The sequence below is a fragment of the Eumetopias jubatus genome, unplaced genomic scaffold, assembly GCF_037043125.1.
Source record: "Eumetopias jubatus isolate StellerSeaLion01/CBP00866 unplaced genomic scaffold, mEumJub1_p1.0 scaffold_7, whole genome shotgun sequence".
NCBI classification, from domain to species: Eukaryota; Metazoa; Chordata; class Mammalia; order Carnivora; family Otariidae; genus Eumetopias; species Eumetopias jubatus.
The window spans coordinates 107,833,144-107,853,251 of NW_028274813.1; the positions used below are offsets into that span (position 1 = coordinate 107,833,144).

At 35.9% G+C, this 20,108-nt stretch overlaps 1 protein-coding gene across 3 annotated transcripts in view; it reads left to right on the forward strand.

Annotated features, from left to right (window-relative positions):
* PIAS1 (protein inhibitor of activated STAT 1) overlaps positions 1–20,108 on the forward strand; it is a 117,402-nt gene that overhangs the window by 17,034 nt on the left and 80,260 nt on the right. For 2 of the 3 annotated variants that reach the window (XM_028100217.2, XM_028100219.2), the window contains exon 2: positions 13,536–13,980. In XM_028100217.2, the coding sequence (XP_027956018.1) occupies positions 13,536–13,980 (445 nt within the window). Of the gene's footprint in view, positions 1–13,256; positions 13,281–13,535; positions 13,981–20,108 lie in introns of those variants that run through there. The other variant, XM_028100218.2, reaches the window with a different exon arrangement.

Genomic DNA, 20,108 nt, shown 5'->3' on the forward strand with positions numbered 1-20,108 from the left:
TGCTTAGAGTTCCCTTCTATTTAGCCTCTCCAGACCTACCTCAGCTCCCTTTGCCCCATACCTGACCTCAGGGAGTTTGCCTCATACATAGGGAGGAGAGAAATGTTTAGAACAACTATAATGGAGAGCAACATAAAAGAGTAACCATATGAATAGTTAACAATGTATTCATAAGGGGAAGAGGTCACTTCTGGTTAAGCTTATTTCAAACTGGGCCTTAAAGGAGAAGACTTTTGATAGTTGATCATAGGAAAGTTATTTCAAGCGGAGGGAACAACAATGAACAAAGGTAATGTGGAGAAAAAACACTGAGGTATATTTTATGGAACACCCAGTAAATTCATGTGTGGAGATACACAATAGGAGAGTAATGCAAATTCTGGGAAGTTGGGGATAGATTGTCACATTGAAATTATGAGTCTGAAACTGTAGTAAGTTCTATAAAGGAAAAGGACAGAATTCTAGTACATGTAACAAGGAGACCTGACTTGGTTTGGGTGCTCAAGGAAGGCTTCCCTGTTTCTGAACCTTCTGAACTACAAAATCCCTCCACATACAAGTCTTGTCACGTCTTTCTTAATGTTATGTCTTTCTTTCCTTCCCAACTACCACCTTATTATTTCATTCTCATAGTATCATTTTGGTGTTAATCAACAATCTCTAAATTGGTCTCCTATCTTAATTTCCCTTTTCAGTTCACTTACTCTTCAGGCACATTGACTTTTTAATTATATGTCAGTTTCTTCCCCACCCCCTCCATTTCCTGCATTTTGAACAGTTCTTTGTAGGAGTAAGAACAAAATTCTTTAGCCATCCAAACTAAGTAATCTATTGTTTGGATACCAGTAACATACTGACTGGGCATTGGGCAGAATTATATAATGTCTTTATTTTAGGGAGGTAATGTGTGTATTTCTAATAGGTTTGCACTACCAGTATGGTTCATAATAATTAAGACGGATGTCAGATCATCATTACTCACATTTATTGACAATGAGCAAAACACAGTCTGTATAGACAGCTTATAGTTTGATAGCGAACAGACCAGTAAATAGGACTTACCTACGTATAACATAAGGGCTATATTGGGTTAATCTGTGGAGCATGTAGGAGGAGGGTAAACTTACTAATGTTGAGGGTGGACTGAAGAAAGTATCCCAAAGGTGATGACATCTAATTTGACACCAGAATGAGTTGAAGTTAGCTAGAAAAAGGTTGGGATGAGAGGGAAAAGAATTACTTGCTGAGAAAACAGCATGTATATACAAGTACCGGATGAGGGGGAGCTGGTAAAGGGGGTTAGTGGCAATGGCTGAGACTGGATCATGAAGTGTATTTTAGGCCATGCTAGGAAGTTTGGCTTCTATCCTGAGTGTAGTGGGTAATCATTGCAAGGTTTAAGCATGAGAATGACATGATCAGACTTGTATTTTAGGAAGATCACTAGTGTAGAGAATGACTTGGAGGGGATAATATTGGAGATCGGGAGAATAGAGATAGTGGTAGTCTGAATTAAAGTGGTAAATAGGGCTCTTCAGGGGACGGCATCCATAGGCATTCAGAATGGCCCAGCATTTGACATACCATTGCAGGCTGTCCTACAATAGCCTCTAACAAAACTAGGCTGGCCTGAACCCCTGGTAATAGAAATGTTTACCTTTCAAGCACCAAAATTCGCATTAGCGTATGCCTAGGTTGACGTAGAGGAGTTCCTGCTGTGGGACCTAAAGTCCTTAAAAGGTTGTCTAAAAAAAACGGGCACCTGGATGGCTCAGTCGGTTACATGTCTGCCTTTGGCTCAGGTCATGATCCCAGAGTCCTGGGATCGAGCCCTGCAGTGGGCTCTCTGCTCAGTGGGGAGCCTGCTTCTCCCTCTCCCTCTGCCTGCCACTCTGCCTACTTGTGATCCCTTTCTCTCTGTATGTCAAATAAAATAAAATCTTATAAAAAATAAAAATAAAACAAAAAAACATTTCAGCAGAGTCTTTGGTGGGTCCATGTGTGCAAAGTGTGTCTGCAACACGATCAAGTGGGCTTTCCTTATGGAGGAGCAGAAAATCATGGTGAAAGTATTGAAGACACAAGCGCAGGGTCAGAAAGCCAAATTAAACAAAAAAACAAAAAAAGAAGCTTTTCTGAGCAATAATAAAATCAAAAGGCAAAAGCGTCAAAAAAATAAAGTGATAACAGGGACTTAGACATTTTAAAGTATTAGGATTGATACTACTTGGTAAATAGACGTGAGTGAAGGAGAAGGTGGTGTAGAAGTTTCTGGCTTGGACAACTGGTTAGGTGGTCGGAAGGTTTGAGAGAAATTTGATGTATTAGGTTTGGACATGTTGAGTTGAGTACGTGTGGGACATAGACAAAGTGGATTTGGGAATTAACAGCTTAGAGATGAGATGGCATTTTGAAGTCATGAGATGGATGAGGTCATCCAGAAAGACTGGGCTGAGTGAAAACAGGGTCAAGAATAGAGAGGAATTCTCATAGTTAAGACCTGGAATAATTTTTTAAAATATCTTTTAAAACTTTAAACATCTTTTATGGACTGCTTTAATGTTTTTAAGATACTGCCTTTCCTTGCAATTTGATATAGTGGACTCTTTAAAATTTTGCAATTACAGATGTCTTTCACTGTCTAAATCTGTTTGGTTCTTGAGTTCAATTAGCAAGAATTTATTAGTCTAGAGTATTTTGAAAATATATGTAAGATTGCTAGTGGAGAATTCTTCAAGAAGTTTGGGAAAAGGGTTCGAGATTAATCATCATCTACATAACATTTTAACTGCATGCAGTAACATGGCCATGTTAATTTGACATTTGGTAAAGGTGGTTCACATGTTTTATAACTCATATTTAGTTTTGGAGTGTTAATTCTATGACTAGATAATTTATCGTCCATATTGGGGCACTTTTAAGTATGGAAGGGAGAAGCTTTTAATAATTTTGCTGGAACAACAAGCATAAAATGGAACTCTGGACAACTTTTCTATATTTCTTCTTTTGTGAAGTGCTAAGAAATGAGATGGTAATAGATTAAACAATGATAATAAAGAAGGTTTTGTGGCTAAGTAAATTTGCAAAATGTTAAATGCAGCATTAACATTTCTGTTGGACTTCTTGGGACCTTTAATGTGTTCAGTGTGACTTGAGAAAGGAGGGCATGGTGGGGAATTGCAGAATCTTGAATTTCTTGAACTTATTTTGCCGTAGAACCCTATTTCTCTGAATATCCATTAACACTATGAACGTAGTTTGGAAAATGCTGATTTAGAATATCCTGTTATTTAAATTAAAGCTCTTTAACATGAAGCCCAATCAGATTGCATCTTAGTTATACGTTTTATTTTGGGATTTTGATAGGTGATGTCTAGGCAGCTAACCATATTAAAATAAGTAAATTTTGGGGTGCCTCAGTTGGTTAAGTGTCCGACTTTTGATTTCACCTCAGGTCATGAACTCAGGGTCTTGAGATTGAGCCCCGCGTCAGGCCCTGAACTGGGCATGAGACCTGTTTAAGATTCTCTCTCTCCCCTCACCCCAAACCTTAGGCAAACTGTCACTGTAAGACCTGAACAACATTTTCCTGCAGCCTATTTTTTCTTTTTAGTATTTCTCTGTAGTTTTTGAGAAGTCATTTCCAGGGCTTTTATTTTTTATTTTTTTAAAAGTTTATTTTATTTTTTATTTTTTTAAAAGTTTATTTATTTACGTAATCTCTACACCCACCCTGGGGCTCGAACTCATGACCTCAAGATCAAAAGTCACATGCTCTTCTGACTGAGCCAGCCAGGCATCCCATTCCCAAGGCCTTTTTTAAAGATTTTATTTATTTGAGAGAGAGAAAGGAGTGGGGGGGCAGGGGCAGGGGCAGAGGGAGAGGGAGAAGAGCAGACTCCCCACGGAGCAGGAAGCCGGACGCTGGCTCTATCCCAGGACCCTGGGATCATGACCTGAGCCAAAGGTAGATACTTAACCCCCAGGCGCCCCCCCCACCAAGGCTTTTAGAAAATTTGTGTACATCTTTTCTAAGCTTATTTTTCTCTGAAAAGCAAGTCTATAAATCATGATTGAAATATGATAGCTTTAATTATTTTTCTTGGGCATCCCAGACAGGGTGTATTGAATAATAACCTTAAGATTGGGGAATATTGGGGAAGATAGTCATCTATATCTTAAGTAGTTGAGCATTGCTATTTGTAACCTTAAACTTTATTGTTATCTGAAGGGGAATCTCTTATGATGTGCCACAGGACTCTGTAGTCTTGACTCCCAAGTTTTAAGGATGACCAGTATGAATATTTCTGGTTTTGTAGGTGGCCCTGGGAAGAATATGTTAAATGACAGAATCAAAGGGAGTTAGTTCATCATCTCCTGGGCAGTTACCAAGTGTCATGTACTATACTTAGCATAGGTGATATGGAGATAAGTGCTTGTCCTTGAAAAGCTCAAAGTCTAGGGGAGGACATAGACCAGAAAATCAACAATTTATAATACCATATATGTGCTGAAGTGGAGGGTAGAGAGTGCAGTTCTTCAGAGGGGTTTTGAAAGGCTGGAATGATGAACTGGAAAAAAAAAGTGAAGTTTAACAGAACTTAATACAAAGTTCTACTTTTAAATTTAAAAAGTTTGTATTAAAGTGTGAGGTTTAACCTAAAAGCAGTTCATATAAAAAAATCAATTAAAAGTTTTAGTTAACTTCAAGCTTAGTATGAGCAACTATATGATGTGGATGCAACCCCCCTCATTGCTAAAACAAAAACATAACACATAACACATCCTTCCCCTTGCACAGGTAAAACAAACCAGTTAGCCTAAACTTTGAATGCCTTTATTTGGTTATATTGGTAGAAATACTGTGTTCATAATAAGAGAGGTGGTAATACTGCTATATTCAAGATTAGGCTGTTATCTGGATTATTTCAAGTACAGTGGACTGCTAAATGCTCCAAAGAAAAATGATCAGGGTGGGAAGGGGTCTAGAACCCAAGGCTGTTGAAGGAAAAGAGCCCTCTTAACACATTTAAAGAATAGACTGTGGAACACCAACACATTTAAAGAATAGACTGTGGAACACCAATAGGACAAAACTTTAGAACCATTGGGTGGAGTTAAAGGAAAGTTTTGATTCATAGAGCTTTTCAGTAAGGTAGGTCACTTTAAGATTAGGTTGTTTCGTCTTAGAAGAGTTTCAGCAGAGACTGGGAGACCATCAATTGAGGAGGTTACAGTAAAACTTCATATATTAGATGGAGAGTTGGACAAGAAGATTTCTAAACTTTTATTTGATGTTGTGATTCTCCTATTTCCAAAAACCATCATTTTCCAATTATCTAATAGTGTCTATCATTGTCAGTACTCTGCAGCATTGTGTGGACTTTGGCATCTGACTTTTGAGTTGGACTGCATTACTTGCTAGCTCTGTAACCTTGTGTAGGTTACATCTGTTACTCTGAAATAGTCCCCTTGATAATTTCCCTCTAGGGCTTCACCTTAATCTCTTTTTGGGGATTCAGAAGGCTATGATTTAAAGACTTTTTGTTTAGTTACAGAGTGCGTTTTTCCCCCCTCACTTTTTGTTTTGTTCGTACTTGTCTTTTCTTTCTTTTAAGCTTCTTAACTTTCTCTGAGAGTATACTGTTTCTTTCATAGCTTCTTGTCTTGTCTGAAACTTAAATTAGATGAGATGGTATCTTCCAGTTGCACATGCAGTGTTTTGCTTGTTTATGGTTGGGGGAGTTTGGAAGAGAATCCTCAATCTTTTATAATTTGATAGAATTAAAATTTCTTCAAGCCCTGCTTATTATTTTTTTAAATGCTAGATTTTATTTGAAAAGCGAATGGTGATTGTTCTCATGATCATTTACGGTACTAATTGTGAAAAGAGGCACCCATGTGACTGGCAGTTTTTCTTGGTCCTGTCTCCTCTGTGTTGACTGTCACATTTCCTTATTCCCTTATATGTAGATAAATAATTCTTGTTGCTATATATTTTAGCTAGAAATCTTACTAATCTTTTTTTTTTTTCATCTGTCCTACAGGTAGCTACTTGGATAGCCTTAAACACTATTTTTAACACATTTTCACTGCCCCCAAATATGCTTGTTTACTCTGTGTAGTCTAAATTCCGTATGTCATTTAGTGCTCCCTGTCCCAGTGTAACAAATATTCTGCTTTAGCTGAGATTTGTGTTAAGACACTTCTCTTGGTTACTGTTTATGAGCTTAGGCTCTGGAGTCAGGTTGGGTTTGAGCTCTGTCTCCATCACTTATTTAGTATTTGACTTCAGGTTTAGCGTCAGTGGGAATAATAATGGTCTGTCTCTTGGGTTCATGTGAGGGTTAAATAAGTTAATCATGTTTACTATAATTAGTAAATATGGTTGGCATATTGTAAGCATGTAACATATACTAGGTTTATCATTATTTTCATTCTGTCAGCCCAGGTAAATGACACTTAAAGTTTTGATTGAAAACATTACTAACCTAGATTCACTGACTTTACAGATTGTTTATAGTTCCTTAACTATGGAAGGGTAGAAGAATGAGAAGAAAGATTTCATTTAATAGAGTTATAACATTATAGAATTTTGAAATTTTAAGGAGCCTTTGAGAACCTCTAGTGAATCTCTCATTTTTTGATGTGAGAAAACAGACCCTCTGAAAGATTGCGATTCAGTAAATTAGTGGTCAAGTTGGTACTGGAATCCAAATTCTATGTGTGCTGGTACCATATTATATTATACATGTACCTAGCACATAGTAGGTGTTCAGTAACTTTTGAGAATTGAGTTAAAATGATGATTATGTATGTCTGTCTCTGAAGACTAGCTTCTTTCTATGTGTTCATTGTTCCTGCATTCCCTTTTTCTTCATACTCATTTAGGGGCTGTGCACAGATCCAGAAAACATTTATTGAACATCTGTGTGCAGAATAGCCTTTTACTTAAATAAAAGTCATATTTTCCTACCTCTGCATAAGAAATTTGGCAATGTGTTAGAATCTTACACTCTAAACTTTGTTTTTCATTAGAAAAAATATTTTATCCAAATTTTAAAATGTTCTGAGTTAGGTTTGTTATTTTTAATATCCAAGTTGTCATCTGGAAGGAGCCTTTTGAAGGACACATCCATATGTTTCATGAAATGTGGTGGTACCTAAATGGGTATGATGTTTAAATCATCTGTCAGAAGTTAAAGCCGTGGTACACTAATTTAACAGTACTAGGTTTATACTCTGCTTAAAGGAGAGTGAGATCTCTATATTTTGTTATTATGTGCGACTAAATGCAGCTGGTAGGATGGAATAGAGACCAGGAGAAGACAGAGAAGATCAACTAGAGGACTAGGCTCTAGAGGTCACTTTTCAGTTATCTTATATTGAGAAATAGGTTGAACAAGATTATGGAGATAACCAACTTGACTTGCTCCTTTAGTAGAAACTGTCTAACTAGGTTTTCTGGTTGAACTGGGCATTGTTGACAAATTACAATCTAACAGCTGCTTATTAACTATTTCAAATGGAGAGGATTAGAAATGATGCAGAAGTCATTTTCATTAGATGAAGCATCTGACTTTAAAAATAATAAAATATTTTTGTTGTACTGTACAGGCTTTAATGTATGCCATTATAGAACTTTTGATGATTGCTCTTGTGGATAGAAAGCAAAAGTATAAATGAAATATTAAATGCCTAATTTGTCTATGTTCAGAATTCATTTTGGTTTACTATTGGTTATAAATTGATACCAGATAAAGATTCATAATATAGAGTCTGCTTTATTATGATTAATCCTCTAAACTACTGAAGTGGGGTGTGTGAATGAAAGTAATTATGTTGCTCAACAGGAAGTACCTAATTCTTATTCACAATTTAGGTATGACCTTTAATAATGTAAGGTCATAACTAAAGAACAGTAATACTGGCACTTTTTATTTAGTTGCAAAAAGCACTCTGTCTGTAGTACTTGTTGATATTGCTTGAATATTGTCTGTATTTATCTTTCTCAGAATGTGGTCCCTGCCCCTGTTTTTGGCATAGTTGTTCTCATTCACACACACACACACACACACACACACACACACACACACACACACATGCACGCACTTGAGCGTGCGTGTGCGTGTGTGTGTAAAATTTTACATATCTGAAAAGGGAACTAAGTTGAAATGTCTTCTTTTTGAATGGTGGGGACCTCCCCCTCCTTTCTCCCCATTATCCTGAGAACACTGGAAGCCAGTCATACTGCCAAAGCAGAACATTGGAGGATTCCTCTGTCAAAAGTGATTAGATAAAAGGAAAAAAGGAATCCTCAAAACAGCCAGATTCCTTGCCTGATCATCCTAGAATGAAGTACCCCCAATCTGCTCACTCACACAGATCATTTGATCATGTTTTTAGTATCTTACTCTTAAATATAAATGTACACCCAGCGATCCCCTGTCATTTGAGGAAAACATTAGGAGTAAAAGGCAGAGACCAAAGCAGATAGTGAAAAAGAACCCAGAGGTTACAGAGACCATGCAGACAGCAAAAGAAAACAATAACAACGCCAAGCACCCAATTTATTAATATCGTCAGAGAGAAAACAAGATACTCCGTTCATGAAAACTAAGAGCAAGATGTAGGGGAAAAGAAAAGAAAAAAAGCATGTAACAAACAGAACAGAGCTCATGGGAATGAAAATTTTAATAGAAGCGTTAGAAGATCAAGTTAAGGAAATCTCTCAGAAAATAGAGCTAAATGCAAGAGATGTAAAATGCAAGAAAAAAAAAGAAAATAGAGTAAAGGAAAATTGGAGAATCGGTCTAAGAAGGCCAGTACCTAAATAATAGGCACACAAGAAATGTACATCTCTAAATTTAAAAGACAGCAATTACCAGTTCATACAATTAAAGCAAAAACAAAGCCCCACAGAAAAACCAACCCAACCCCAAGATGCAACACTGTAAAATTGCAGAGCACATAGAAAGAAGCTTTTGTTTTTTTTTTTTTTTAAAGATTTTATTTATGTGAGAGAGAGCGTGAGCAGAGGGAGAAGGAGAAGCAGACTCCCTGCAGAGTGCAGAGCCTGACGCAGGGCTGGATCCCAGAACCCTGAGATCATGACCTGAGCCCACGTCAGATGCTTCACTGACTGAGCCACCCAGGCGCCCCAAGAAGCTTCTATATAAGATAAGCTTCCTTAAGGGGATGTACAGGCTACTGTGAAGCATTGGGGATCAGGATGATGCTAGGCTTCTTAACAGCAACACCGGAAGCCAGAAGACAGTGAGGAAAGGCTGTTAAAATTCTGACAGAACATGCTTTCCTGTCTAGAATTAAAATACTGAGCCAAACTCAGTTATTAAGTATCGGTAAATGAATATATTTTTGGACAATGCAAAGAATAAAAAACTGTAGCTTCCATTTCCTTGTTAGGAAGCTAATGGAGGAAATACTCTACTAAAAAGAGAAAACTAAGAGGAAAAAATGAGATCAGTGAAATGGGATCCAATATGGAAGAAGGACAGGAAATTACAAAGATAGGTTGAAGGGAAATTCTATGACCATGGTTGTGTACCAGGTCTAGAGAGCAAGCAGTCCAAATTGGAACCTGATAGAGGGCTACAGAAGGCATATATTTAAGAAAGAAATGAAAACAGTTTTACCTGATGTATTTGAATATGTTGAAAGTTACACTTTTTTTTTTTTCAAGATTTTATTTATTTGACAGAGAGAGGGGGGCACAAGCAGGGGGAGCAGCAGAGGGAGAGAGGGAAGCAGGCTCTCTGCTGAGCAGGGAGCCCGATGTGGGGCTCCATCCCAGGACCCTGGGACCATGACCTGAGCCAAAGGCGGATGCTTAACTGACTGAGCCACCCAGGGGTCCCGAAAGTTACACTTTTATCAGTTTGCAGATGAATTAGTAGTTACCTAGAAAACAAAGCAAATGCACAAATGGTGCAGTTATTAACTAAGGAAAGCCAAGGCTCTACAGAAACGGAAGAGTGATCATGATGTACTTTGGCTCAAATGCGTATATTATTTACTGCTGTAGTAATGTAAACAACAACTGATTCAACTGAAAATTGTGATGGGAATATGGGGGTAGAGATGTCACGGAGCTAAACCATTATTGTTTATAATAAGTCAGTTTTTTCCTAGAAGGAAAAATTTGAAGAACACACAGACCTGCTGTATAGAATATAGTGAAAAATGCCAGAAGGAATAGCCAAAAGACTTGAAAGAGGTTGCCTCAGGGATGTGAAAAGTAGGGGCGGGGCAAGGGACATCTGTTTTCTCGTCACACTATTTGACTTTTTAAACTGTGTGCATATCTGCTTGATTAAAAAAAATTTATTTTAAAGAGATGCCCCTCACAGAATGCTTTCTGTACAGCGTATATACATCTCTCAGGCTCTGAATTTCCTAGGGTTCTGACAATTCTATCATTTGGGGATGTAGAGTCAGCAGAATGCTATTTGGGGAGGTAATGATTTCTAGTAGTAGCAGTGGTTGATGTTATCCTTAGTTATAAATATTCATTTTCTTGTAGTGCTAACAAATGGAGATTTTTAAACACATGACAGATTAAAATACATTGCATTTCAACATCTCAGATGTAAGTGTTTAGTTTTCCTCTGTGTTGTCAACACTTTGCATTGTGAATTGACTGCTCCATGCTTCTCTGAAGCTTTTCGGTTGAGTGATGCGTCAGATGTTTGTGTTTCCCGCCCCCTTTTATTTAGTTTTTAAAAATACTGTGTGCTTATTACAGTCCTTAAGAGTATGCAGCAGCTGCTCCAATAATAGTGGTGGATAGTAACCCATCTTTCACTAAACCTGATTTTAAGGTGCAGTGGTTAACTTGAATCCAGATGCATTCTTTTATCTGAACCACCAATTTTTTTAAAGCCAAAATATTGAAGCTTGAAATGGAGATTGAGTGTTAAATCAATTAGTCTTTTAAAAGGTTTTCTCTTTCCTAATTGAAAGGCATGTGATTTGTTTTCTCTAAAAGATGGTATCATAGTGTAAGAGCATAATATTTGGAGTAGTTGTAGAATATTCAACAAATTTCTTAACCTGCTTAGGCCTCAGTTTTCCTATCTGTAAAATGAGGACAATACCTGCCTCATAATTTTGATGGTTAATTACACATCTTGTAAAAAAACTTATAATTATGTCATCTTTTTTCTTTTGACCATCATGCAAGAGATTTTATTTTATGTGAATTGCCAGTGTGTACTTCCATATAAGTAAAACAATAATACATCTGTGCCACATTTAAATCCTTAATACCCACAGAGTAAAGACAAAAACTGTCATCAGTGAAAAGCCTGTGATAATCACTGAATTCAGGTTTATTTGTGTTTGACCTAGGAGAATGCAGATGAAGTAGGAAGACATTGTTCTCTTTCTAAAATTTATACTACTTTCTCTGTAAAATGAAGTACATTTGACCAATGCCAACCTAAATTTATTTTTAACTGATAATCTTTGAAGCATAATTTCTGTTATTTCTCCAAAAGCAGAAGCTTACTTACTAATATAGTACTTTTCAGTTGAAGTCCCAGTTCCTTTTAAAATAAGTAATAAAAATCTTTAAAACTGTTTTGTACTCTTAGGACATTTTGGATAGTAGGGAGAAATTGATAGCTTGCTGACACTATAGTTAGTAATTAATCTCTGATCATATCTGAAAAAGAGAAGCATTTATAGGATTTGGGATAGGCTTTATTTGTAAGGCCTGTAGTATTTCTTTGTGTGCCTTCTATTGAATGTAAGAGTTTGGGGTTTATTTGCATTTATATTATAGTTGTATGTATAATTTACCATTGTAGATTCCACCCCACCCTTTCTTCTGGTGTGACTTTCTTGTTTATTTCGTTCTTTCATTCATTTATTTATTCATTGTCCAGGCATTTGATGTGTTTTTACTGTTGTCAGACCCTAGTGTTAGATGCTGAGGGTGACATTGGCTTGTGCCCTGGAGGACCTCAAACTGGTGATGGAATCACTTTTACAAATAGAAAATTATTAAAAAAAACAAACAAATGCTAAATAAAGATATGCAAAATGGCTAGTAAAAATAGTGAGAAAAGAGTCATTAATGTTGCCAGGCCTAATGGACTAAGCCTGACAAAAGCTAGAATTTGAGGAAACAAAGGATTTTTCAGGCCAGAGAAGTAGGGGAAGGGTTAATATGTGTTTGATAACCAGCTATATTATATATAAGGCCCTTTATATACTGTTTTCTCACCGTTCGATTTTCTTTACTTAATTGTTTTGCACTGTTTAAATAGCTTCCAGAGGATTGACTGGGGTAGGGTGGCCTCTCAGGGAGTGGCAGTGAATTAGGGAAGGCAGTTTATCTTGTGTGTATTGCTATTAGGTCTGAGGTGAGGGGATAAAACAGTTTGGGAAATAGAGAGCCAGTGGTAAGCTTACCTGTGTCTTCTACCCTAATACCTCCCTGTCAGTGGTGATCAAGTCAGGATTCTACTATTAATACTGTCTGATCTTGGGTAAGCCATTTCTTCTCTCTGGATTCCATTTTCTTCCACTTTAAAACGAGAGGATTGGTATAGTTGGGCATTTCCTGTTGGTGGTCTCTTAGTAATTGGAGAAAAAGGACAAACAGCGACCAAACAAGTTTGGGAACAAAGAGTTAAAATTAAATAGATTTCTTTATTACAGCCTTCCACATTATGGCATGTGGATTGAATTCCTAGACGTTTTAGCCTGGCCCTGCCAGTGGAGTGAGTCAATATTATGTTTCCAGCTCTGTCCTTTTCCTAAAGGTTTAGTGAAAAGAGAGTGGGCTTTAGAATCATACATATCTGGGTTTGAATCCTTACTGCTACTTAGTAGCTATATGACCTTAGGTAAGTTACTTGACCTTTCTTAATTACATAGTTTCCTCGTGTGTAAGGAAGGAAGAGGATAACACCTTGGGGAAATAATAAAGATTTAGTGACACCCATATGAAAATACCAAGTCTATCTGGTAAATAATGGGTCAAAAAGGATATATAGTTTTTAAGTCCTACAAATTCCAGGGTCAGCATGGAACGTAATACCTGATAGTATGTTATTTATACCCTGCTTGCGTCTGGTGTTTGAGGTGGGCATTTATGTTTCATGTATAGTTACATACTTTTCCCCTAAGAGAACAACGTTCTTGAGGGCTCATCCTAATATTTTGCCATCCACATAGCACTCAGCACTCTCCTGAAGACTCAGTAAGTGCTTGATGAATAGCTGACAATTGCATCAAAACAGTGGAATGAGGTGAGATGTGGTTCTACCTGGTGTATACTTCATCTTACATCTTTCATAACCTTGGGTAGAAGTCACTGAATTTTTGAGTATTAATTTTTAAAAATTTTTGGTTACTTATTTTAAGTTGGAAATAACTAGAATTGATTGTAACTGACTGGCCTTTAAAGTAAACCATGAGGGGAAAGGGTTAGAATAAAGTATTGTTTAATGTTGTAAATTATACTATTGGAATACTAACGTTTTACATTTTGTTTTGTCTCTAAGCAAATGGTTATGAGCCTTAGAGTTTCTGAACTCCAAGTACTGTTGGGCTACGCTGGGAGAAACAAGCACGGACGCAAACACGAACTTCTCACAAAAGCCCTGCATTTGCTAAAGGCTGGCTGCAGTCCTGCTGTACAAATGAAAATTAAAGAACTCTATAGGCGGAGGTTCCCCCAGAAAATCATGACGCCCGCGGACTTGTCCATCCCCAATGTCCATTCAAGTCCTATGCCAGCAACTTTGTCTCCATCTACCATTCCACAACTCACTTATGATGGTCACCCTGCATCATCACCGTTACTCCCTGTTTCTCTTCTGGGACCTAAACATGAACTGGAACTTCCACATCTTACATCAGCTCTTCACCCAGTCCATCCGGATATAAAACTTCAAAAATTACCATTTTATGATTTACTGGATGAACTGATAAAACCCACCAGTCTAGGTAAGATTATTCTATAATGGTTATTTGGTTACTTGGGGTGGGGGTGGGGAGATACATTTTCATTTTAGAGTTTCAATTTGACCCAGTTTATTATTCATAATGGAATTTTCCTTTGGTAGTGGCATTCAGATTACAATAAGGATCTTACAGTTTTAAACAAAATCAAATATATAAAAGCTATCTTTTAGGCAAAGAAAAAAAGTATAGTCACGTTTCCAGTGATGGTTGCTGACACAGTAAATATTAAAAAGTTTCCCAGAATATAAACTTTTAAAGTGTAATATTTTAGATTGTTGATTAATATTTTACAGTAACCCTTACAAATTAAAAAATTAAAACCTAGTAATACTACCAGCCTCTGAATTCAATTCTTAGTTTTCAAGGGTTGATGACATCCAAAACAAATGACTGGCTAGTTTTGATTATTTGAATGAGTAAATGGTTTTAGTTATTATAAAAGGAGATTTGAGCTTTGATGTGTAGTATTTCAGTTTCAGCTGACTTTTTCAAGTGGATATGTGTGCTTTGCAGGTGCACACATGATCATGGTTTTATAATATGAATACTTAAAATGTTATTTGCTGTGTTTTATCATTGTTTGATTAATGTCTAACATATTAATAGAATTCAGTGTATTAATCGACCTGTAATTTTAATTTCTCCAATACTACCTTGCTTTATTTAACGTAGAATAAAACTGACTGTTGTGATTTCTGATACCTTTGTCATAATATATTTAAGATATCAGATGTCCAGTTGCTGGTTTATTGTCGTAAGTTAGTGGTTGACAAGCTGTGGCCAGCAAGGCACATTCAGCCTGTGGTCTGTTTTTTTGTGTGTGGATCTAATAACCTAGTGTGTGTGTGTGTGTGTGTGTGTGTGTGTGTGTGTGTGTGTGTATTCCCAAAGGGTTGTTAAAAAAACCAAAGACAGGAACAAAAAGAATAATATGTAGCAGAGACCATGTTTGTCTGCAAAACCTAAAATATTTACTGTCTGACGTTTACAGAAAAAGTTTGCTGACCCTTGTTATAAATCAATAAACATTTCAGCTTGGGGGGATTGGTTAGTGTTAAATTTTGAGAACATACTGAAATTCTTTGAATTGGGAAATGTTTGTTTTTAATTATATTTAACAGGATTTACCTGAATAAGTTTATAGGAATCATTTTCAAACAACATGAATTTTATATCGCATTGTTTTATTTTAAAAATACCTATAACAAGGTAATCTAACACTTGCCAAGAACCTATTGTATGCTTATAAAACTTATACATGCTCATTATAAAAAATGAAAGTGTCAAAGTCCCTTCCTCATTAGTGGTTCAGTGTGTATGCATATATAAACAAGTTACATTTCTTGTTTTTCAAGAAGGAATCATACTTTACACCATATTCTGACTTGCCTTTTTTTCCCCTAATATAGACATCTCTCGTCTGTCTTGTTTCACATTTTTAATTGAAGGCCATGTATACACACATACAGTATGTGAGCAGATGCGTATACACACACACACACACACACACACATTCTAGCTCATTTCTTATTAAAAAACTATGTACTATTCCATGATTTAAATAAGTCCTCTATTAAAAGACAAATTTTTCTAGTTTTTTGCTGCCAAAAACTGTGCTATAGTGAACTTCATCTGAAATTTAAAAGGAAAGAAATGTTGGTGGCTTTTATTTGATTTGATTACCAGTTCTCAGATTCTCTTCTGGTCTTAATTAATGTATCTTGCTGTTTTCATTTTCAGTAATACAAATTTCAGGTACCAGTGTGAATAGATGATGTTCACATATGTATCTAAATTTTGTTATAAAGAGTAGAAATGCAAACTGGACACAAATTATAGTTATACTGGATAATAGTTTAAGTTAGAATTGAGAGAATTTTAAGTTAATTTTTATTTCACTGAGGTACTTTGCTTGAATATATTTGTTGTGTTAATTTCTAATTGTCTGCACTGATAGTCTTTTCATGCCTTTTTCTATCATAATTTGCATTTTGTATCTTACTGCTTTTTTTTTTTAAAGATTTTGTTTATTTACTTGAGGCAGAGGGAGAGCATATAGGGAGAAGGGAGAAGGGAGAAGCAGTCTCCCCACTGAGCAAGGAGCCCAATGTGGGACTTGATCCCAGAACCCTGGGATCATGACGAGCTGAAGGCAGACGCTTAACCGACTGAGCCACCCAGGCGTCCCTCGGCAGTAAATTTTAAATAATTTTTCCATCTTTATTCTTTATCTGGAAACTTATAAATTGCTTCAATCTGGTGTTTTTGTGTGATAATTTAAAAACAATGCTATAAAGTTTTTCCCATCCTTGATGACCAGTAAGTAAACCCTTGTATTTATAAAATTGACTGGATTGAAGTACTCAAATATTTCCCATGAGATTTATTTAATTAGGCTTTCTTTGTACTGTCAATTCTTGTTATTTGCACATTCTGTGTTTGTGAATGTCTGCTATCTCATTTATTTGTAAGTCCAAAATCATTACAACAGTTTCATGGTTATTTATGGACATGTGCCGAGTGGTGAAAAATTTGAGTCTTCTGACTCGCACTTTCACACAAGGTGACTCTTGCCTTCTTGTTTTCATCTCTCATACTGTAAGGACATGTCCTCTTTTGTGCTCTATTTAGTGCCATGTTTTTTGCATTTTTGTGATTTTTGTTGGTGATTTCAGTGTTAAATAGCCCCCAACCATCGTGCTGAAGCTCTGTCTAGTGTTCCTAGATGCAAAAAGGCTGTGATGTGCCTAATGGAGAAAAAATACATATGTATTCACTTTTGTTCAGACATGAATTAATGCTATTGGCTGTGAGGTCAATGTTAATGAATTATATTATTAAATAAAGTTATTATTAAGTAATAAATAAATTCTATATTAAATAAGGTGTCCTTGAACAGAAACATATCTGAAACAAGGTTACATAGTGATGAGTTGATGAAAACGTGATCAGGGCTTGCAGGAACCTAGCCCGGTGTATTCCCTGGGAGCAGTGGTTCAGTATTCACTAATTCATTGTTTGTGGTGACTTTATAGAACAGTTACCACACATAATAAAAATTGACTGTACATTTAAAATATAATTTGATTTGAATACTAGTTTTTATTGAATGAATCCATTGTTTGTGGTATACACACAATAAATAGGTGTTACAGAATTGCTTGGTGGTTTATAAATAGATTTCTAATTTCTCATTGTTACCATAGAATTAAAAGTCATCATTTTCGTTACGCATAAAACGATCTTACCAGAAAGTAATTTGTGGAGGTTTATTGATTCGGTAAATATTCAGGGGAGGGAATGTTCAGTGAATGTGAAAAAGATTTATTGAAAAAAGATTTTGAGTAATTTGCAGAGTTTAGGATGAACATCTTTTAAAGCCCTATTTGGCAAAGAACAAAATAAAAGAATCTATAAGATGCTTTAAAGTTATTAAAAGACTTTCTCCTTCAGTCGTCCATGACTACTACATCATGGAATTCACTTTTCTTTAATAGGATTTTTTTTAAAGATTTTATTTATTTATTTGAGAGAGAGAGAATGAGAGAACACGAGAGGGAAGAGGGTCAGAGGGAGAAGCAGACTCCCCGCTGAGCAGGGAGCCCGATGTGGGACTCGATCCCGGGACTCCAGGATCATGACCAGAGCCGAAGGCAGTCGCTTAACCAACTGAGCCACCCAGGCGCCCTGGAATTCACTTTTCTAAAGGATTACTTTTGCCGGTAGATCATTTGTTTTGAATATAGGAAAACAGTATTTTTTGAAAAATTAAATGGCTTCTGGCATTCTCTTTGTTTCTAAAATATATATATATATATATATTTAAAATCATTACAACCTCATAAGAGTTAGTTTTGACCTATAGCCAGCTAGTTCATCACAATTATCACTTGACTCCAGAATGTGACAAGTAAATTTAATTTTTCACCCCCCCCTTTTGGCCTTAACCATTAGATTTAAGTGGATTTTGAGATGTTCTGATGTAACTTGAATGGTTTTCTATATGGTTCATGTTTCTAGCCAAAATCACAATAGTTTTGGTATCCCCAGTTTTATTAGGTAATTGTTATCCATTCTTTTTTTAAATTTTTTATTGTTATGTTAATCACCCTACATTACATCATTAGTTTTTGATGTAGTGTTCCATGATTCATTGTTTGTGCATAACAGGTAACTGTTATCCATTCTTAAACTCATTTTGTTATTTCTTGAACAATGAGTAATTTAAGTCTTTCATTTTGGAACCATGTATTAAAGAGAGTTCGTTTCATTGTCCTTAGTTAACTAGAAGAATTGGGAGATGAAGTAAAGGTGGTTGTAAAGTAAAATGCTTGGTTCATTATTTTTGCCTATCATTAAAATCCTGGTTTGTTTTGTTTTTTTTTAAAGATGTTATTTAATTATTTGACACGCAGAAAGAGATAGCAAGAGCAGGAACAAAAGGAGGGAGTGGGAGAGGGAGAAGCAGGCCTCCCGCAGAGCAGGGAGCCCGATGCGGGGCCCAACAGCTGCCACCCAGATACCCCAAAATCCTATTTGTTCTATTAGGCTTATTTTCAATGCTTTTAAAAACCTTTTCCATGACTCTTTCTAAGATTTCCCCCTATTATCTGTCTGTTCCTTCCCCCATCCTGAATTGATTTCACTTTCTTGCATGTTCTTACAACATTTTGTTGTTGGTTCCTCAGAATGGAAGGGTTCTGCTGTATTCATCTATATATTCCCATAATAGCTATCTATGAATTTGTTACATGGTAGTTCGGTAAGCATCTATTAGCTCTCCAGTTTATTTAAATACAGTAGATAGAGTCTTTTACTTCACTCTAATTCAGTGAATTTTAATCATTTTACCATTCAAATACAACCGAGGCATACCATGTTATCTATCATAAATAGTGGCTTATGGTAGGGATGGGAAATAGAGTAGGGAGAAAAGAGGTCCTCCCCTTTATTGTTTCCACCCCCATTGTGATCCCTATGGTCAGTCAGTGACTTGGATATTTAATATACTCTACATTTTTTCCCCTAATTACAAAGATATATATACCACATGTTTAATATGTATCACATGTTTAAATCCATAGACACTACTTATTTCAGAGAGTAATTTAAAGATATTTCTGTTGTGTTCTAGTCAGTCATTGTTTTGTGTGTGTGTGTTTATGTTTATTTCTGATTTTGTTTTAATGAAGAGGAGAATCTCAAATACTGACTTAACCCAGGAGATTCTTAGCCACATATATTGTTGACCCATATCAGTAAAAAATGGGGCACAGGAAATTTTAATCTTCATAGTATACTGAGCACCATGTGTTAGAAGTGTACTTTGTTTGAAATATCTTATTTGTACAATGTGTCACTTTTGGTGCTGCTCAGCTATCGAATTTACAATTATGAAAGTCAAAAGGACAAGTCATTTTGGATTAAAATTATTTTGTTATGTTTGTTCAGAGGCAAGATATTTTCCTTCAGTTCTTTAATATTATTTTATTTAGAATAATAAAATTGTTTAGAGTATATTGTAAACATCCATTAATAGTTTTATGTTTGTTAGTGATTTAGTTATTTCTGTTTTCCTTGACTCAGGTAAATTTTTGAAAGAGCAACTACATTTTTTAAAAATGGGGCCTTTAAGTAATCTTTAATAGTTTTAATTATTTCAAAGGCTAACAGAAAACAGCTTTGCCTTCATTTAGAGTACATGTGTAAAAGTTAATGCGTTGAGTCATCGCAAGGTTTGCTTTATATCAAATTTAAGCCAAATTATACCTTCTCAAGGGATGTCTTCAGGTTTTTATTTTTCATTAATTCATTTTTTAAAAGATTTTATTTCTGAGTAATCTCTGCACCCAAAGGGGGGCTCAAACTCACAAACCCGAGATCGAGAGTCACGTGCTCTATTGAGTGAGCCAGCCAGGTAACCCCCTTCTCTGGTTTTTAAAAGTCTTAAGTAGTACATCTGAATAAGTTTGTATCATGTGTCTATGGATTTCCCATAGATTGGTAGGAGGAATAATAATTGTTGTTGAGCATTATTTCTGATGTTCTCATTCAGTGTTCTGCTTGATTACCAAAGGATACAACATTTTCTCTTATCCAGATTGGAACCA